Source organism: Sus scrofa, chromosome 2 (assembly GCF_000003025.6).
Source record: "Sus scrofa isolate TJ Tabasco breed Duroc chromosome 2, Sscrofa11.1, whole genome shotgun sequence".
NCBI lineage: Eukaryota > Metazoa > Chordata > Mammalia > Artiodactyla > Suidae > Sus > Sus scrofa.
The window spans coordinates 84150908-84170222 of record NC_010444.4 but is presented as its reverse complement, the minus strand read 5'-3'; the positions used below and the strand labels follow the sequence as shown (position 1 = coordinate 84170222).

General features: G+C 38.7%; 1 protein-coding gene across 1 annotated transcript in view; it reads left to right on the top strand.

The window, feature by feature from the left end:
- The window catches only part of ANKRD31 (ankyrin repeat domain 31), a 172461-nt gene that overhangs the window by 150601 nt on the left and 2545 nt on the right, over positions 1–19315 (top strand). Inside the window, 1 exon segment of the mRNA XM_021084452.1 lies at positions 7495–7597. Coding sequence (XP_020940111.1) covers positions 7495–7597 — 103 coding nt within the window.

The following is a 19315-nucleotide window of genomic DNA, read 5'->3' as shown; positions in this document are numbered from 1 at the left end:
CAAAATTTTTCTTTTTTATATATACTTGCAGATAAATTTTATTATTTTTGAGGTATAGTTGATTTCATCTGTACAATATGGTGATTCAGAATTTGTATAGATTATGCTTCATTTAATTTTTTTATAAAATACTGGCTCTATTCCCTGTGCTGTATACTATGTCCTCACAGCTTTCTTCTTTTTTTATCTTTTTCTTTTTCTGTGTTTTTTTCTCTCCCCCTTTTGTGTATTTTATTTATTTATTTATTTATTTTATTTATTTTTTTTTTTGTCTTTTGTCTTTTGTTGTTGTTGTTGTTGCTATTTCTTGGGCCGCTCCCGCGGCATATGGAGATTCCCAGGCTAGGGGTTGAATCGGAGCTTAGCCACCGGCCTACGCCAGAGCCACAGCAACGCGGGATCCGAGCCGCGTCTGCAACCTACACCACAGCTCACGGCAACACCGGATCGTTAACCCACTGAGCAAGGGCAGGAACCGAACCCGCAACCTCATGGTTCCTAGTTGGATTCGTTAACCACTGCGCCACGACGGGAACTCCCCTTTTGTGTATTTTATACATAGTAGTTTCTATCTCTAGTCCCCTGTGCCTATCTTGCCCCTCCCTTCATCCCTTTCTACTCTGGTAACTGCTAGTTTGCTCTCTATATCTATGTCTGTTTCTTTTCTGTTATATTCCTTTATTTGTTTTATTTTTTAGTTTCCACATATAAGTAATAAGATTGAATATTTGTCTTTGTCTGACTTATTTCACTTAGCATAATACCCTCCAGGTCCATCCATTTTCTGGCAAATGGCAAAATTTCATTCTTTTTTCATGGCTGAGAAGGATTCCATTGTACATATATATACACCACATATTCTTTATCTGTTCATCTGTTGATGAACACTTAGGTTATTTCCATAGCTTAAGCTATTGTAAATAATGCTGGTGTGGACATTGGAGTGCATGTATCTTTTTTTAAATTGAAGTATAGTTGATATGCAATACTACCTAAGTTACAGGTATACAATATGGGGATTCACAATTTTTAAACGTTATACTCCATTTATAGTTGTTATAAAATATTGGCTATATTCCTTGTGTTACATAATATAGCCATGTAGTTTATTTTATACATAATAGTTTGTACCTTTTAATCCCCTCCCCATCTTGCCTCTCTCCCCTTCCTTCTCCCCACTGGTGTCCACTAGTTTGTTCTCTGTATCTGTGAGTCTATGTCTTTTTTTTTTGGCCATGCCTGCAACATGCAGAATTTCCCAGACCACGGATTAAACCCATACCACAGCAGTGACCCAAGCTGCAGCAGTGACAACACCAGATCCTTAAGCCACTTAGGCCCCTAAGGAACTCCAAGTCTACTACTTCTTTTTTGTTATATTTACCAGTTTGTTGTATTTTTTAGATTCTACATATGTGATGTCATATAGTATTTGTCTTTCTCTGACTTATTTCACTTAGCATAGTTCCCTCCAGGTCCATCCATGTTGCTGCAAATGACATTATTTCAGTATTTTTTATGGTTGAGTAATACTACATTGTATATATGTACCACATCTTCTTTATCCAATCCTCTGTTGATGGACATTTAGGTTGCTTCTATATCTTAGCTGTTGTAAATAGTGCTGCAGGAACACTCAGGTGCCTGTGTCTTTTTGAATTATTGTTTTCTCCAAATCTATGCCCAGGAGTGGGATTGCAGGATCATATGGTAGCTCTATTTTTAGTTTTTTAAGGAACTTCCATGTTGCTCTCCATAGTGGCTGCACCAGTTTACATTCCCACCAACCATGTAGAAGGGTCCCTTTTTCTCTACACTCTCTCTAGTATTTATTATTTGTAGACTTTTTGGTAATAGCCATTCTGACAGGTGTGAGGTGATACCTGATTATAATTTTGATTTGCATTTCTGTAATAATTAGCAATGTTGAGCATCTTTTCATGTGCCTTTTAGCCATCTGTATGTCTTCTTTGAAGAAATGTCTATTTTAGGTCCTCTGTCCATTTTTCACTTGGGTTATTTGCTTTTTTGATATTGAGCTGCATGAGCTGTTTGTATGTTGGAGATTAGTCCTTCGTTGTTGCAAATATTTTCTCCTAGTCTGTAGGTTGTATTTTGTTTTGCTTATGGTTTCCTTTGCTGTGCAAAGTTTAATTAGGTCCCATTTTTTTTATTTTTGTTTTATTTCTGTTACCCTAGGAGCTTATTCAAAAAGATATTGCTGTGATTTATGTACTCTTTATTTATATATTCTTTAGTGTTATGCTTCTGTTTTCCTCCTGGAGTTTTATAGTATCTGGCCTTATATTTAGGCCTTTAATCGGTTTGAGTTTATTTTTGTATATGGTACGTAGAAAATATTCTAATTTTATTCTTTTACATGTAGCTGTCCAGTTTTCCCAATGCCACTTATTGAAGAGACTGTTTTTCCTCCATTGTATGTTCTTGCCTCATTTGTCATAGATTAATTGAGCATAAGTATGTGGGTTTATTTCTGGGTTTTCTATCCTGTTCCATTGATCTATATGTCTGTTTTTGTGCCAGGACCTTTCTGTTTTGATTACTGTAGCTTTCTGGTATAGTCTGAAGTCAGGGAATATGATTCCACCAACTCTGGTCTTTCTCAAGATTGTTTTGGCTATTCAGCATCTTTTGTGCTTCTATACAAATTTAAAAATTTTTTGTTCTAGTTATGTGAAAAATGCCATTGGTAATTTGATAGGAATTGTATTGAATCTGTAGATTACCTTTGGTCATATTTAACAATACTCTTAATGACAGTGTGGTCATTTTAACAATATTGATTCTTCCAATTCAAGAACACAATACATCTTTCTGATTCTGTCATCTTCAGTTTCTTTCATCAGCATCTTATAGTTTTCAGAATACTGGTCTTTTGTCTCCTTAGGTCGGGTAGGTTTATTCCTAGCTATTTTATTCTTTTTGATGTAATGGTAAATAGGATTGTTTCCTTAATTTCTCTTTCTCATATTTTGTTGTTAGTATATAGAAGTGCAGCAGATTTCTGTATATTGGTTTTGTTTCCAGCAGCTTTTCCAAATTCATTAAAGAACTCAAGTAGTTTTCTGGTAACATCTTGAATTTTCTATGTATGGCATCATGTCATCTGCAAACAGTGAGTTTGCTTCTTCCTTTCCAGTTTGGATTCCTTTTACTTTTTTTCCTTCTTGATTGCCATGGCTAGGACTTCCAAAACTATACTGAATAAAAGTGGCAAGAGTGGGCATCCTTGTCTTGTTCCTGATCTAAGGAAATACTTTTAGCTTTTCACTATTGAGTATGTTAACTGTGAGTTTGTTATATATGGTCTTTATTATATTGAGGTATGGTCCCTCTGTGCCCACTTGCTGAAGTTTTTTTATCAAAATGGATGTTGACTTTTATCAGAAGCTTTTTCTGCATCTATTGAGATGATCATATAGTTTTTATTCTTCAGTTTGTTAATGTGTATCACATTGATTGTTTTGCAGATATTTGGAAAGACTTGTATTCTTGTGATGCATCATGGTGTATGATTCTTTTAATGTATCGTTGGATTCAGTTTGCTTATATTTTAATGAGGATTTTTGCATCTACATTCATCAGTGATATTGGCCCGTAATTTCTTTTTTTTTTTAACATCTGCACCTGTGACGTATGGAAGTTCTCCCTGGCAAGGGGTCAAATCAGAGTTGCAGCTGCTGCCTGCACCACAGCCACAGCAACACCAAATCAGAGCCACATCTGTAACCTCTGTCACAGTCTGTGGGGATGCTTGATCCTTAACCCGCTGAGCAAGGCCAAAAATCAAACTTGCATCCTCACAGAGACAATGTCCTTATTAACCCACTGAGCCACAACAGGAACTTCTCAAAAAAAAAAAAAAAAAAAAAATTTTTTTTTTTTTTTTGATGTCTTGTCTGGTTTTGGTATCAGGGTGATGCTGGCCTTGTAGAATGAGTTCAGAAGTGTTCCTTCCTCTACAAGTTTTTGGAATAGTTTGAGAAGGCTACATGTTCACTCTTCTCTAAATGTTTGGTAGAATTCACCTATAAAACCATCTGATCCTGGACTTATTTGTTCAGAGTTTTTAAATTACTGATTTAATCTAATTACTGGTAATTGACCTGTTGATTTTCTATTTCTTCCTGGTTCAGTTTAGGCAGATTATACATTTCTACAAATTTGTTCACTTCTTCTAGGTTGTCCATTTTATTATCATGTAGTTGTTTGGAGTAGTTTCTTATGATCCTTTGTATTTCTGTGGCACTGGCTGTAACTGCTCATTTATGATTTTATTGACTTGAGCCCGCTCCCTTTTTTTCCTTGATGAGTCTAGCTAACGGTATATCCATTTTGTTTATCTTTTCAAAGAACCAGCTTTTAGGTTCATTGATCTTTTCTACTGTATTTTTCTTTTTATCTCTATTCCTTTGTTTTTCTGCTCTGATCTTTACAACTTCTTTACTTCCAAGTATGGGTTTTGTTCTTTCTCTAGTTCCTTTAGGTGTTAAGGTTAGGTCGTTTCTTTGAGATTTTTTTCTTTCCTAAGATAGGTGTGTATCACTATAAACTTCCCTTTAGAACTGCTTTTGCTTCATCCCTTAGGTTTTCGGTCATTGCGTTTTTGTGTTCATTGGTCCACGGGTATTTTTTTTATTTCTTCTTTGATTTCTTCAGTGAACCAGTAGTTGTTGACTGGCATATTGTTTAGCCTCCATGTGTTTGTGTTTTTTGCAATTTTGTCCTTATGATTGATTTCTAGTTACATAGCATTGTGGTCAGAAAAGATGCTTGATATAATTTCAGTCTTCCTAAGTTTACTGAGATTTGTTTTGTGTCTAGCATTGATCTATCCTGAAGGATGTCCCATGTGCACTTGAAAAGAATGTGTATCCTGCTCTTTGGGGATGAAATATCAAAAGCCATTGTTTTTAGTTATTGGTTGTTTGGGAAATGATAGATGACACTCAGGAGCCTTGCTGTTCTTCCTTCCATGGCAGGTGAAGAGGGTTTAACACACTGAGTAGGCCTGTCTGTAGCATTTTCATTACCAGCTTTTGTTTAGTCTGGGGTTCAGCTAAAAGGCTACCTAACCCTTCCAAATTCCTTAGGCTTTCTTCGCTCATTTCAATAACAAGCATTTCAATAAATGCTTGTCATCCCACAGCTTTCAGGATGTGCTAGACAGTATGCCAAAGACTTTTCAGATATTATCTCTCTTAATCCTCACAACAACCTAACAAGGTATAGTTACTCATTTAACAAATGCACAAACTGAGCCTCAGAGAATTTAAGAATCTTTCTTAAGAGCTGGGACTTCAGAGTTTTTCCCCACTGTTGTCAGGCACTATGTGAAGTACAAGAGAATAAAAATGAATATGGGGCGGGGGGTTCCCATCGTGGCTCAGCGGGAACAAAGTAGTGTCCAACTAGTATCCATGAGGATGCAGGTTCAATCCCTGGCCTTGCTGAATGGGTTAAGGATCCATGATCTGTGGTGTAGGTCACAGATGCAGCTCGGATCTGGGGTTGTTGTGGCTATGACGTAGGCCAGCAGCTGCAGCTCTGATTTGACCACTAGCTTGGGAACTTCCATATGCTGCAGGTGTGGCCCTAAAAAGACAAAAAAAAAAAAAAAAAAAAAGAATATGGAGTTCCTGCTGTGGCTTAGTAGGTTAAGAACCCAACTAGTGTCCATGAGGATGCAGGTTCAATCCCTGGTCTCAGTGGGTTAAGGATTCCAGTGTTGCCATGAGCTGTGATGTTGGTCACAGATGCGACTCAGATCTAGTGTTGCTGTGGCTGTGGTGTAGGCCAGCAGCTGAAGCTTCATTTCAACCCTGACCTGGGAACTTCCATGTGCTACAGGTGTGGCCCTAAAAAAAGGGGGAAGAAAAGGATTATAACACGGAATTCTATGGTAGCTTAGCAGGTTAGGGATCTGACGTTACCATTGCTGAGGCCTGCATCATGGCACAGGGTTTACTCTCTGGACCAGGAACTTCCAGATGTGGCTGGAAGAATTGTGTATAACACAATACAATGATTAAATATATTGGAGGAGCTTATAGTTTAATGGAAACACATTAATACATAATTTTATTTAAGTGGGAATAGAATGCCTTACCAGAAATATGAGCACCGAGGTTACTGGAGCCTAGAAAAGAATCTTTACTTGAGCTTTAGCAGTTATAAAAAGGCATCCTGGAGGAAGGGATGTTGGAGTTGAGACTTACTAGTTTAAACACAGTGAAGCTGGCTCCTGAAGGTGTATTATCAGACTGCCCTAGAACTAAGTCTGGAGAACACAAAAGACCCTTGGACACTTCTGGCAGGTGTTTGCCAGTCTGCTCCACTCCAGCCCATTTGTATGTAGAGATTTCTAAGCTCTGACAAAACAAAACTTTGATGTCTAGGCCAGAAGTGCTATTAATCTAGTCAGTTGTATATCTGCTTTGTTGAAAAGTATCATGATTTTTATGGCTTAATATTATTAGTGCAATATTACTTTTTTTAAGTTATCAAGTAATAGATGCTGGGTTAACAGTTGTCGAATAAGTAATGATTGAGAGAGTTAATGATCTATAACAAGAATCAACAATTTTTTTTTCTGTAAAGGGCCAGATAATAAATACTTCAGGCTGGGAATTCCTATCATGGCTCAGGGGTAACAAACCCGACTAGCATCCATGAGGACATGGGTTCAATCTCTGGCCTCATTCAGTGGGTTAAGGATCTGGTGTTGCTGTGAGTTGTGGTGTAGGTCGCAGATGTGTCTCGGATCCTGAGTTTCTGTGGCTGTGGTGTGGGCTGGCAGCTGCAGCTCGAATTCGACCCCTAGTCTAGGAACTTCCATATGTTCAGGGTGCAGCCCTAAAAAGATAAAAAATAAAATAAATAGGAGTTCCCGTCGTGGCGCAGTGATTAATGAATCCGACTGGGAACCATGAGGTTGCGGGTTCGGTCCCTGCCCTTGCTCAGTGGGTTAAGGATCTGGCGTTGCCGTGAGCCGTGGTGTAGGTTGCAGACGCTGCTCAGATCCAGCGTTGCTGTGGCTCTGGCGTAGGCTGGCGGCTACAGCTCCGATTAGACCCCTAGCCAGGGAACCTCCATATGCCGCGGGAGCGGCCCAAAGAAATAGCAAGAAGCCAAAAATAAATAAATAAATAAATAAATAAATAAATAAATAAATAAATAAATAAATAAAATACATACTTCAGACTTTGTGGGCATATGGTCTCTGTCAAACCTACTTGATTCTGTTATTGTGAAAGAGCAGCCATAGAGGTTAAGTAAATGAATGGGGATCACCATGTTCTAATAAAATACCATTTACAAAAAAGGTGGCAGCCCAGATTTAGCTGTGGGCTATAGTTTACCAATCCATAATGTATAGCAATCACTGCTTTGTCAGTTACAATTTGTAGAAGATGGGTGTATTTGCTTCTTATAAAATGTATGATTTTGAAATCTGTGTTTAATTATGTGCAGATAACATATCAGGGAAAGGAGCTTATAAAGTATGTGTCTGAGGAGTTACCCATGCCTCCAGACCCAGATGTGCTACCTCAGCAGCATCAGCCTTGTCTTTCAGGTATGTGCAGACCAACACCCATTTCTCAGGTGTGGGAAGAACACACTCAAATCTGAAAAAGCATTTCGCTTTTTTGTCTTTTTTTTTTTAGTTCAGGTGAAAATCATATAACATTCAAATAACCGCTTTAAACCGAGCAATTCAGTAGCATTTAGTACATTCATAGTGTTGTACAATCACCACTTCTGTGTAGTTACAAAACAGTTTCATCACCCCAAAAAGAAACCCATACCCATTCAGCAGTTGTTTCCCATTCTCCACTCCCTCCAGTGTTTGGGAACTACCAGTCTGCTTTTTGTCTATATGGATTTGACTATTCTCAATAAGTTATATAAACGGAATCATACAATATATGACCTTTTGTGTCTGGCATCTTTCACTTAGCGTAGTGTTTTCATGGATCATCCACATTGTAACATCTGTCAGTGCTTCCTTCCTTTTTAATGGCTTCCATTGTGTATATTCATACTACGATTTGTTTATTTATCCTTTGATAAACATTTGGCTTTCCACTTTTCAACTCTTGGACATAGTGCTGCTATTAACAACTGTGTATATACATATATATTTGTTTGGATACGTGTTTTCAATTTTTTTTTTTTTTTTTAGGGCTGCACCCGCAACATAAGGAGGTTCTCGGGCTAGGGGTTGAATCAGAGCCATAGCTGTTGGCCTACGCCACAGCCACAGCAACACGAGATCCGAGCCATATCCACAACCTATGCCGTAGCTTGTGGCAACACCAGATCCTTTAATCCACTGAGCAAGGCCAGGGATCAGTCCTGCATCCTCATGGGTACTAGGTGAGTTCTTAACCCCCTGAGCCACAGTGGGAACTCCACTGGTTTTTTTTTTTTAGGTATATACCAAGGAATGGAATTTCTATATCATATAGTTGTTCAGCAACTGAATCATTTTACATTGCTTCCAGCAGTTTACAAGCGTTCCAGTTCCCCCACCTCATCACCAAAGGTTATTTTCTTTTCATTTACAGCACTCTGTTTAAAGTCCATTTAACTAAAATCCAAAAGAATGACAGCTTCCCTCACAATTCCTTTCTCTGAATCTATGCTGTACTTACTTAGGTGGATTTTTTAAGTCTCATAAGAAAAGGAAAAAGGATGTTTTTTTCCTCCCTGCAGGCATGATTTGGTTAGTTTTCCATATTTTCTAAAAATAGATGCCAGAATAAATCTTTGCTACATAGTGTAAACTAATATACTTCATCTAATGGAATTAAGCTTCAGAAAACTGCAGTGAATGTAGTCTTTACCAGTCAGCAGCACACATAATTTCAAAATCTATTGGCAAGGACCGCGCACATTTCTGAAAAACAGACATAATGCATGTTATCTTTCCTTTCTCTGCTACAGTGCCCCCTCCTTTTCCCGCAATGTCCTGTCTTAGATTCGTTGGAAACAGTATATGAGGATAGGAGGTAAAAAACAGGGAAAGATAATTCTGTGATAACTGCATTCAGAGAGCCAAACAGGATTACTGTCACTCGGTCCCTAACCAGGGGGTTCCCAGGATTATTCCTTTCCTTACAACTAATCCCAGTAATTCAAAATGCTTTTCTAACGTTATAATGAATTCACCCTAACTTCTTAAAGTGCTTTGTCTTAACGACTGGCTTCGGAATAATATACATTTTCCCCAGTCTTCTAAGGACAGCCTCAACCTGTTTTTCATCATTTGGGGGAAACACATAAACTAAAACAATTGTGGGGAAGTTAAAGGGCTTAAGAAACTGGGAAGAGTTATTGTAGTAATTCATGGTCCTTGGTTCCTAACCCTGACTGCATATGTACCTGATCTTGGAGATGGGCCCAGAAACCTGAGTTGTTCTTGTTTGTTTTGTTTTGTTTTGTTTTTTGCTTTTTAGGGCAAAAAACACATGGAGATGCAGCACATGGAGGTTCCCTGGCTAGAAGTCAAACCAGAGCTGCAGCCACCAGCCTACACCACAGCCATAGCAACACCAGATTCAAGTCGTGCCTGTGACCCACAGCCACAGCCCAAAGCCAGATCCCCCCACCCACTGAATGAGGCCAGGGATCAAACCCACGCCTTTGTGGACACCAGTTGGTTCGTCACCTCTGAGCCACAATGAGAACTCTGAAACCTACAAGTGATTCTGAGAGTTCCCATTGTGGCTCAGTGGTAATGAACCCGACTAATATCCATGAGGATGTGGGTTCCGTCCCTGTCTTGGCTCAGTGGGTTAAGGTTCAGGTGTTGCCAAGAGCTGCAGTGTAGGTCACAGACATGGCTCAGATGTGGTGTTACTGTGGCTGTGGTGTAGGCTGGCGGTTGTAGCTCTGAAAAAAAAAAAAAAAAAAAAAAGCAAAAGTGATTTCTTCTTATGTAGCCAGTCCAACTGTAGACTGAATGACTATAGTATCTGATTTCTCATATAAGTAATAATTTGAAAATTCTTGCTGTTCAGCCCTTCACTTTGATTCCAAGGCACACCCACTCTTGGGCTTGTGCTGCGCACACGCTCTCTCTCTCACTCACACACACACACAAACACACACAGAAAGGAAAGTCAAGCAAACCTTTTGTTCTAGTTTCTAACCTCAAGAACCAAAGCTGAAATATAGGTTCTACCTTGTATCAGAAAGGTTATCTGCTCCTCAGATTTTCTGGTTCTGGGCATGTATTTCTGACCCCAGCCATACATCTCTTTCCTCAGAGGGTTTGCAGTTCCCCTGCTAAGTGAGCATGAAATGAAAAATGGGTTCTGAATTGCTACTTCTGTTACCTGCAATATAAAGTTTCTTGTTACTAATTTCTCTCCAGAAATCCTGAATTTTCTTTCCTTTAGGTATCTCAGAAAATGTTAGTGCTAATTTGAGAACTGTGGAGGTGCCAGTATGCCAGCCGGCTTCTTGCTGCCTTGATCTGGACCTGGGAATCTATAGACAGGTCCCTCGCAAGCATTCTCTAGGTGGCTGTTGGGAGTTTTGTTTGAACATCTTTGATTTGGGATTCTTTTGTACTTGACGGAAATCCAAAGACCTGGCAAGTTAGAAAAATGTAAGGTCTCTCACCTTATTACAGGCAAAGCATTCTGGAGAGAAACCTTTTCCCACCTCTGCTTATCAAGATGTGGTCATGCAAGTCGTGGCCTTGACACTAACAAGACCATGGGGTCTAAAGGAAAAACATTCCATGTGGATTTCATGTCTATTTCAGATCAGGAATGTACCTGTTCTATGCTTTTGATGATCATGCTCTTCAGAATAGTGGTTTCGGGAATAAGGGGAACTAGGGAGAGCTGTCGACATTTCCCATAATTAGGATGACCAAGTATCTCCATTTGACAAGGGCAGTCCCTAGTCCAGCAGAATTACTAATAGCACTCCCTTTCCCTGTCAGATATGCCTTATTTAGATGACCCAGTATAGGAAACAAGCAAATAGCTATTGGAAAAAGTGAAATTTGGACAAGATTAAAAAAAAAGAGAGAGAAACTTTCAATCTTATTTACATTTTTCAGTTTATAGTTTCTAATATACTGTTCAACTAGATTGTTGAATCCTATGCATATCATTCTATATTATAAATAGTTACTGATTACCTAATCTTAACCCCCGATAGACTGAGAAAATCTTTGAGTTTGGAGAGATTTTTATGGGCTCTTCCTATTATATTCCCAAAGCCTGGCTGGCATACAGTAGCTTCCCAGTAAATGTTCATTGAATAAATGAATGAGTGAATGGAAGCATGAATATGATCCAAAGGAGTGCTTATTTTAAAGCTGGATTTACTTACAATTGACTGTTCTAATAGGAGGACATGCCTAGATCAGGCTATAGCAGAATTTCTGGTGAAGAACTCAACAGATGGTAAATGGGATTTTGGTTAGTTAATATCATCTTTCTCTGAGTTATCTCTTCTATCTGAAATTTCTGCCTCAGACTGTGAGGTCTAAGAGTGATGGCCCTTCGCATTTTCTCAACCAGAAATTTAAAAGAGAACTCTCTCTCCCTCCCCATCCTCCAGTTTACTTCTACATATCATTTTGGATTCATGGTAAGAAAATCCTGAGGCATGAAGATAAGTAATAAAATGACTTTCTTCCGTAAATCAGAGATGATGGAAGAGCTTTATTCTAAGTTCTACGCAAAAGCTAGTTAAATTGGCAACTCAAGTCAATGTTTTGTTGGACTCCATGGTGTTAAAATCTGGTATATCAACACATTTGAGGATTCATGTCATTTCTAATGAAAGATTTTAAACACACCCACACTAGCCTTTAAAAATGAAATTCTCCTGATGAGATGTTGATGAAATCCCTGAAATATCTATCTCTAAAGACCTTTTAAGCTTTAATATAGAGTAAGTCTGTGATATATTATCCTTTGAAATTTTCACAGCTTCCTGCCAAGTCTCTCTCCCCTCTACCCTGTTGTCTGTAGTTCCTCCTTTGTGTTATCGAGGGAATTCTCATTGATATTTCAGTATATATTAGAAAGGGAAAAATGAACATTCCCAAAACTTCTACCTAATTTGTGAACATTATGTATAGACATACTGATACATTTTTCACAAATTTCTTCAAAAATTCTGTTAATATAGATCACATTCCATTACGTGTCTGGAAAGTCAGTTTATAATTAGATGTTTACGTCCCTGTCTCCGTGGTACCAAGATGCTCAAGATACGTTAAGCTGAATGTATTCATCTAAAGAAAAAAAAAGAAGTAGCTCCTGAGGGCTTTCTTTTTCCCAAGCTACTATTTAATGCACACTGATTATATAATTTATAGTTTTCTTTCTCAGGACCTAACTTCACTTGTTCATTTGAAAATAGAACATGCTTTTTCAGGAAAAAAATAGACTCTTTCTTTTTTTTAATGAAAGTGGCCCTTGACCTACTGATAATCTTGAAAATAAATGACTTTAAAGAAAGAGTTTTCATTTCAGTGCTGTTATTGTGCTTCATTTCTCTGTAAAAGATATGTAATAGAACACAGACATTCACAGGTGCTTCTGTTTTATGTGGTTAAGAACTTCTTCAAGTTAAACACTCATGGAGGATAGATGGGTGCCTGATAACCGAGTGGAGGGTGTTTATTTCAGCTTCTATTTACCACTCTTGATTCTTTTTCATTATTTTAAGCATATTTTTTTCATCCTGGTATTTTATATTTACTGATAGGGGAGGAAAGAGAAGAAAACAAATTATCTGTGGTTGAGCAATTGCCACGTGCCACATGCCATGTGCCAGGCCCCTGCCTGATGTTTTTACATACATTACGATGTGTAGAAGCTTCTTTTTTTTTTTTTTTTTTCTTCCTTTTGTCCTTTTAGGGCCGCACCTGTGGCACATGGAGGTTCCCAGGCTAGGAGTCCAGTTGAAGCTATAGCCGGCCTACGCCACAGCCACAGCAGCGCCAGATCCAAGCCACGTCTGCGACCAACACCACAGCTCAAGGCAATGCTGGATCATTAACCCAGTGAGTGAGGCCAGGGGTTGAACCCGCAACCTCATGGTTCCTAGTCGGATTCATTTCTGCTGCGCCACAACGGGAACTCCAGGAGCTTCTTTTTAGTAGAATTCCAGGGTTCATGTCTACACAACAAAGACATAGAAAACCTTCAACATTTTGCCTATGAAATCACATTCCTCAAACCCAGTTCAGCTTAAGGAACAACCTATTAATTTCATTTGTCCCCTCCGTAATGTGGACTTAAATAGTTTTAAACTTCTAAATGTCATAGTCAAGTTTATTTCTTGATTCCAGTACAGTTTTCACAGATGGCTTTTGATCTTATCAATGTAAATATATGCCAAATCATTAATTTAGTTTTAAATAATTAAATCATGTAATACTCTATCACTGTATTTATCCTTTAGGAGTCTTCATTTATCAAAAGGCTTTGACTTGAACTTGTATTTAAAAGCCGTAATAAAAATTTTTCCCCAGTGTAACTAGAGCAAATACACTTTTACAGTTTATTAAAATAATTCTTAATCATTTTGCCTTTTGTATTATATTTCTGATTCAGAACCAGAATTCGTTTTCATTTCTGTCTAGAGTAAGTGACATTTCATTCCACAATCATAATGGAGTATAGAATGCTTAGTTTGTAAGCTTAGTTCAGAAGTCTGAGTTCAGTCATTTTAAAGTTAGTAGTAAACCTAAAATATCGGCTAGTCTTGGACCTGTTTTACAGATGACAAAACTGAGAGCCAGAAAAGTTAAAGTGAACCATCAGTTAAAATAATGAATCTGATTATTTTCACTTTTGATATATTAAGGAAAAATTCAAAACCAAAGGGAAAAGAACAGTAAAAGTTAAAACTATTTTTAACCTAACTAGTTGTCATTTTGAAGTACTGACTTGGGTGACTAGATAGCATGAGTAGGTGCATGAACCCATTGTTTTGCTTAGTAATGACTAGCAATTCAGTTTATGCAGGCTTGTGCAGAATATCTAGTATTTGGTGATATTACTTGAGAGAGATTTATTTCTCCCTACTTTGTCCATGAGCAAAATGGTTCTTTAGCTGTGCATTTCCTGTTGGAGATTAGTGACATCAGAAAGAGACAAGCCTCCAATTAAATGGCTGTCTTCGTAGTTGTACTGAGCTGCTGAATATGTTACTGTTTAGAAATTTTATTTGTAGATCTTGGAGTTCCCGTCGTGGCTCAGTGGTTAGCAAGTCCAACTAGGAACCATGAGGTTGCGGGTTCAATCCCTGGCCTTGCTCAGTGGGTTAAGGATCCAGCGTTGCCGTGAGCAGTGGTGTAGGTTGCAGACACGGCTTGGATCCCAAGTTGCTGTGGCTCTGGAATAGGCCAGAGGCTACAGCTCCAATTCAACCCCTAGCCTGGGAACCTCCATATGCTGTGGGAGCAGCCCAAGAAATGGCAAAAAGACAAAAAAAAAAGAAAGAAAAATTTTATCTGTAAATCTCAATGGCCACTGATTTTGCCTAAGGACTCTAACTCAAGTAAAAGTGAAAATTGAGAGAAGGGCTTTTACTTTCCAGTGGGATAAATGGGTGGTTTTCATAGTCCTGATGGAAAAAAAGCTACAAGTAAATGTCCTTGGTTATCATTGCAAAGAATATGATTATTTGACCAAATAATAGATTAAGTTACTATCTCTCAGGATTCTAATTTGTCCTTTCCTCATTCACAAAAATTCTTTCAGTGATAGAACTTCTTTTTATCTATTTTTTTCCTTAGTACTAGTTGTATTTATTGCAATATTATTTGTTTATTTTTTAACAGTTTTATATATATTTTTTATTAAAGTATAGTTGGTTTATAATGTGTCAGTTTCTCTGTATAGCAAAGAGACCTAGCCATGCATTCCCTGTCTTATATTATCTTCCATCATGGTCTGTCCCAAGAGACTGGATACAGTTCCTGGGCTATCCAGTAAGACCTTGTTGCTTATCCACTCTAAATGTAATAGTTTGTATCTACTAATCCCAGTCCATCCCACTTAGAACTTCTTTTCAAATCCTCCTATTTTCTATTCTTCCTTGTTTTCTGTCCAGAGCTAGGATGGGTCTGGCCTCTTAAGCAGAACTAGACTTCTGAGCAGTAGTCCACTCAATCCGCCTCACAGTGAGGACTGGGAAAAATGACTAATAGATATTGTCAGACTGCTTAAGACTATATTGTGTGTTTGCTCCTGATATTATAGCATTGTCCCTATCAGTTCATATTGCTGAAGGATCACAACAGCTTAGTTTTTCTGAGATCTTTCCATGGAACACTAACAATTCCTAAAGGATCCATAGTAAAATCCTTTCCTATAAAGTACATTCAATGTAAACATTTTATACGCAGTATCTGAATCTTGCTGCTTCATTCCCTTTCAGCTCTCTACCTCCAACATGACTCTCAGAGCTAGAGTGGTAGCAGAACTTCAGTGTTGGGAGCTTCCCATTTAGAAGCAGGTCTTTTAGATGCGTCCTTCCCACAGTCCCTTAATCTCTTCCTATATCTCATCAATGGCCCAGAGCTTGGTAGGAGCAGTGAAGTTTGTAGTAAGAGTACAGAATCAATGAGGAAACTTTTGTTCACTTTTTTTTTATATTTAAGTGCCTATATGTTGTGCAGCATACTAAGTTCCTATTAAGTAACAGTGAATATATTGAGTATATAGATGGATTATTAAATCAAAAAATAAAATCTAAATCTCAGTTTCCTAACTGCTTAGATTTTTCCCTGTATTGCCTCACATGATTGTATAAGAATTAAAATTCTGAAAAGTGATGGGCAAATGTGCAATGATACTATTAGAGCACGGAAACAAATTATAGACTTATATTATGGACTGTTGTCATTGTTTACCTGGGCAGGGAGAGGGTTGCAGGAAGACCATACCTATGGGCCACATTTAGAGTATAGCAAAGGTAAAACACTAAAAACTCAGCTGTAAAAGCCCTGAAGCCAGGAAACATGCAGAGTGAGCCCAGACTAGGGCCAGAAAAGAGAATCTCAACTCTAGAACTGTGTCCTCAGCTACAGTAGTAGCAGGTTGTTATTTATTTCTCAGAAGACTGATAATACAACCCACAGTGTATTTTGACTTATTTAAAGTAGGTATCGTATACTGCATATATGTTTAATTTTTTTAAGAAAAGAAAAAAGCAAAGAGTTTTTAAAATATTACATACTGGCATTCATACTTTCATGTATGCTTTCCATTCGTAGATGTGGAGAAGAGGTCTGCTCATCTTCAAAAAAAGAAAAGTTAGGGAAGTTCTTTGGCTTTAACTTCGCTGAATGTTATTTGCCTGGAAAGATTCAAATAATTTGAAGCTATACTATTATATAGTAAGATAACCTGGCACTTGTATAGCTAACACAATTCAAACTGTGATCATAAATTTGAGATCAATTTGCTTTTTTTTTTTTTTTCTCTCTCTCTTTTTTTTCTTTAGGGCTACACCACAGCACATGGAAGTTCCCAGACTAGGTAGGGGTCTAATTAGAGCTGTAGCTGCCGGCTTACACCACAGCCATGATGCAGAGTCCAAGCCCTGAGTGCAACCCACACCACAGTTCATGGCAACGCCAGATCCTTAACCCACCGAGCAAGGCCAGGGATCAAACCTGCATCCTCATGGACACTAGTCCGATTCATTACCACTGAGTCATGACAGGAGCTCCCTCAGTTTTTGCTTTATTCTTACATTTCCTTATGTGAGGATTTCCCTGTTAATAAGGTCAGTTTTCTGTATATCTGGTTTTTGTTTTGTTGCCTACCCCATCCCTACATATTGGGAATTGTGGATAACAACAAAGAAATTTTGCATATGGAAGTTGTGGTCAGCCAAAAGTGCCAGATCCTAGCAGTACGGGCTGCAATGAAATAGGTGGAAATGCAATGGTAGATGGAGTTCAGAGATACTTAGTGCAGAAGAGAAGGAAAAGGCAGCAGAAGGTGAGAACAGGTGCTTTGTAAGGAGTGGTCTGCATTTCTTCCAGTCTGATCGTTATAGAAAAGAAGCTATTCTGTGAGAAACTAGAGATGGAATTCCCTTTGTGGCTCAGTGGGTTATAAATCCAACTAGTATCTGTTAGGATGTAGATTTGATCCCTGGCCTCGCTCAGTGGGTTAAGGATATGGCATTGCCCTGAGCTGTGGTGTAGGTCGCAGACACAGCTCGGATCTGGTATTGCTGTGGCTTTAGCATAGGCCGGCAGCTGCAGTTTCGATTCGACCTTAGCCTGGGAAAGAACTAGAAGATGATCTTAATACTGTTTTGTGGTGTGGTATGTATGTTCCTAGAACTTCATGTCCATGGGTTTACCCAGAAAGTGGCGCTTTCTGTTACCACAGAGCCACTTGCAGTTTTCCAGTCCTGCGATTTTAGATAATTTGGAACTATATTATGCTGACAATGAACTTGAGGGGATGTAGGGGTGGGGTTTTAGCTGCCATAACCTCTGTCCCTTTGAAAGAGAAGCCATATGAATGGCCATGAGCTTAGACTATCAACTAAGAATGTCAAGTCTTGCGAGTGTGTTGTGCTAACCTTTGAGAAAGTTATAAGTCAAAACTATCACACTCTACTGACTTCGGTAATAAAATCAGCTCTGCTTTAAATAAAAAATAGGAGGCGGGCCTAAAATGGTCCTGTTCTCACAATTTATTACAGCCCTTAAGGGAGAGGGAGAGCCCAGATTCACTCCAAGCAAGCCAGTTTAGAGTGCAAAGCAAATTGAATAACGCCTTACAGTTTTATAGAAAGCTTTCACATGTGTGTTATTTTCTCATGTGACAAAGGTGAATGATGGAAATGGTAAGGGAAAAGGGAAAAAAGCTTTAACATTAGCATGGCTTTGTTGAAAATTCCACTTCTGGGAATTAATAGGTTAACTAATATCCATCTGAAAAGGCTGTGTTTCAAAATTTTATTATATCATCTAAAGCATCCCAAGTTTGGGTCACTCCACTTCCAGCATGTCAGTTGGGAAGATGGGTAGGTTGCTTCCTCTGGAGCTGCTGCTTACCATTCTGCAGTGTTGCTGGGAACCTTCTCTGTGTGAGCACCCTGGTGAGAATTTCTGGTTACAGAAAAGATGAAGCTCATCAGATGCTCCTGGCCATGTCTTAAAAGTGCTGATATTTAGGTGTGTGCTTTTGAGGCAAGGCCCACTCACTGGAAGGAAACAGTAGGTTTTTTGTGGCATACCAGTTTATCCTTGCTCTGATGAAACTAAGCTAAATATTAGCAAAACAAATCTAAATTATTGTTTAAAACCTTGTTTCCATGAGTTTTTCCCCAGAGGAGAGTGCTTTCTACTCCCAACTTCTGTGGGATACTTTGTTTCAGATAGTTAACAAAATAAAGCTGCTAATTAGGAGATTATTATGTCTACACATGGACCATGTATAAAAAAGTTAAAATTCTTTGGGTTGTAAGTAACAGTTTAAAACCCAAATTTGGGAGCATTCCTGTCGTGGCTCAGCAGAAATAAATCCGACTAGCATCCATGAGGACACAGGTTTGATCCCCGTCCTTGCTCAGTGGGTTAAAGGATCCAGTGTTGCCGTGAGCTGTGGTGTAGGTCACAGTTGTGGCTCAGATCTGGCGTTGCTGTGGCTGTGGTGTAGGCCAGCGGCTACAGCTCCTGATTTGACCCCTAGCCTGGGACCCTCCCTATGCAGCAGGTACAGCCCTAAAGAGACCAAAAAAAAAAAAAAAGAAAATTCTGGCTTAACCCCCCACCTCCGACCGCTAAAAAGAAATTTTATGGACTCATGTACGAGAAAGACTAGGAATAGGTCTTTAGGCTTAAGCCTATTTCAAATAGCATGACTGAGCACCCAGTTTCCCTGGTTTTCCATTTCTCGGCTCCATCCTAGCAGCCTCTCCTCTCATCATCCCAGAGCTATATGCTTCCAGAGCTGAGTCCAGAGGGAAAGAATTTGGATGTGACTTTCCCAGAAGGCGTAACAAAGATCTCATTGCATCTCCTTCACTCTGAATGGGTCATGCTCCTACCCTGAATCAGTGCCTTGGCTCAGATCTAAACAACTCAAGAGGTTGATGTTGGAAGGCAGAGATATCAAATAATATCCCCTGAACTGAGAAGGAGCTTTAAGACCAAAAATAAGCAGGTGATTCCATAAAGTGCAGTTACAACGTTTATTGTGGGTCAGATGTTATAAGCCGGAAGGATCAGGAGGAGATGACCCAGGAGCATTCACAGCTGCACTCTGTACCTTCAGAA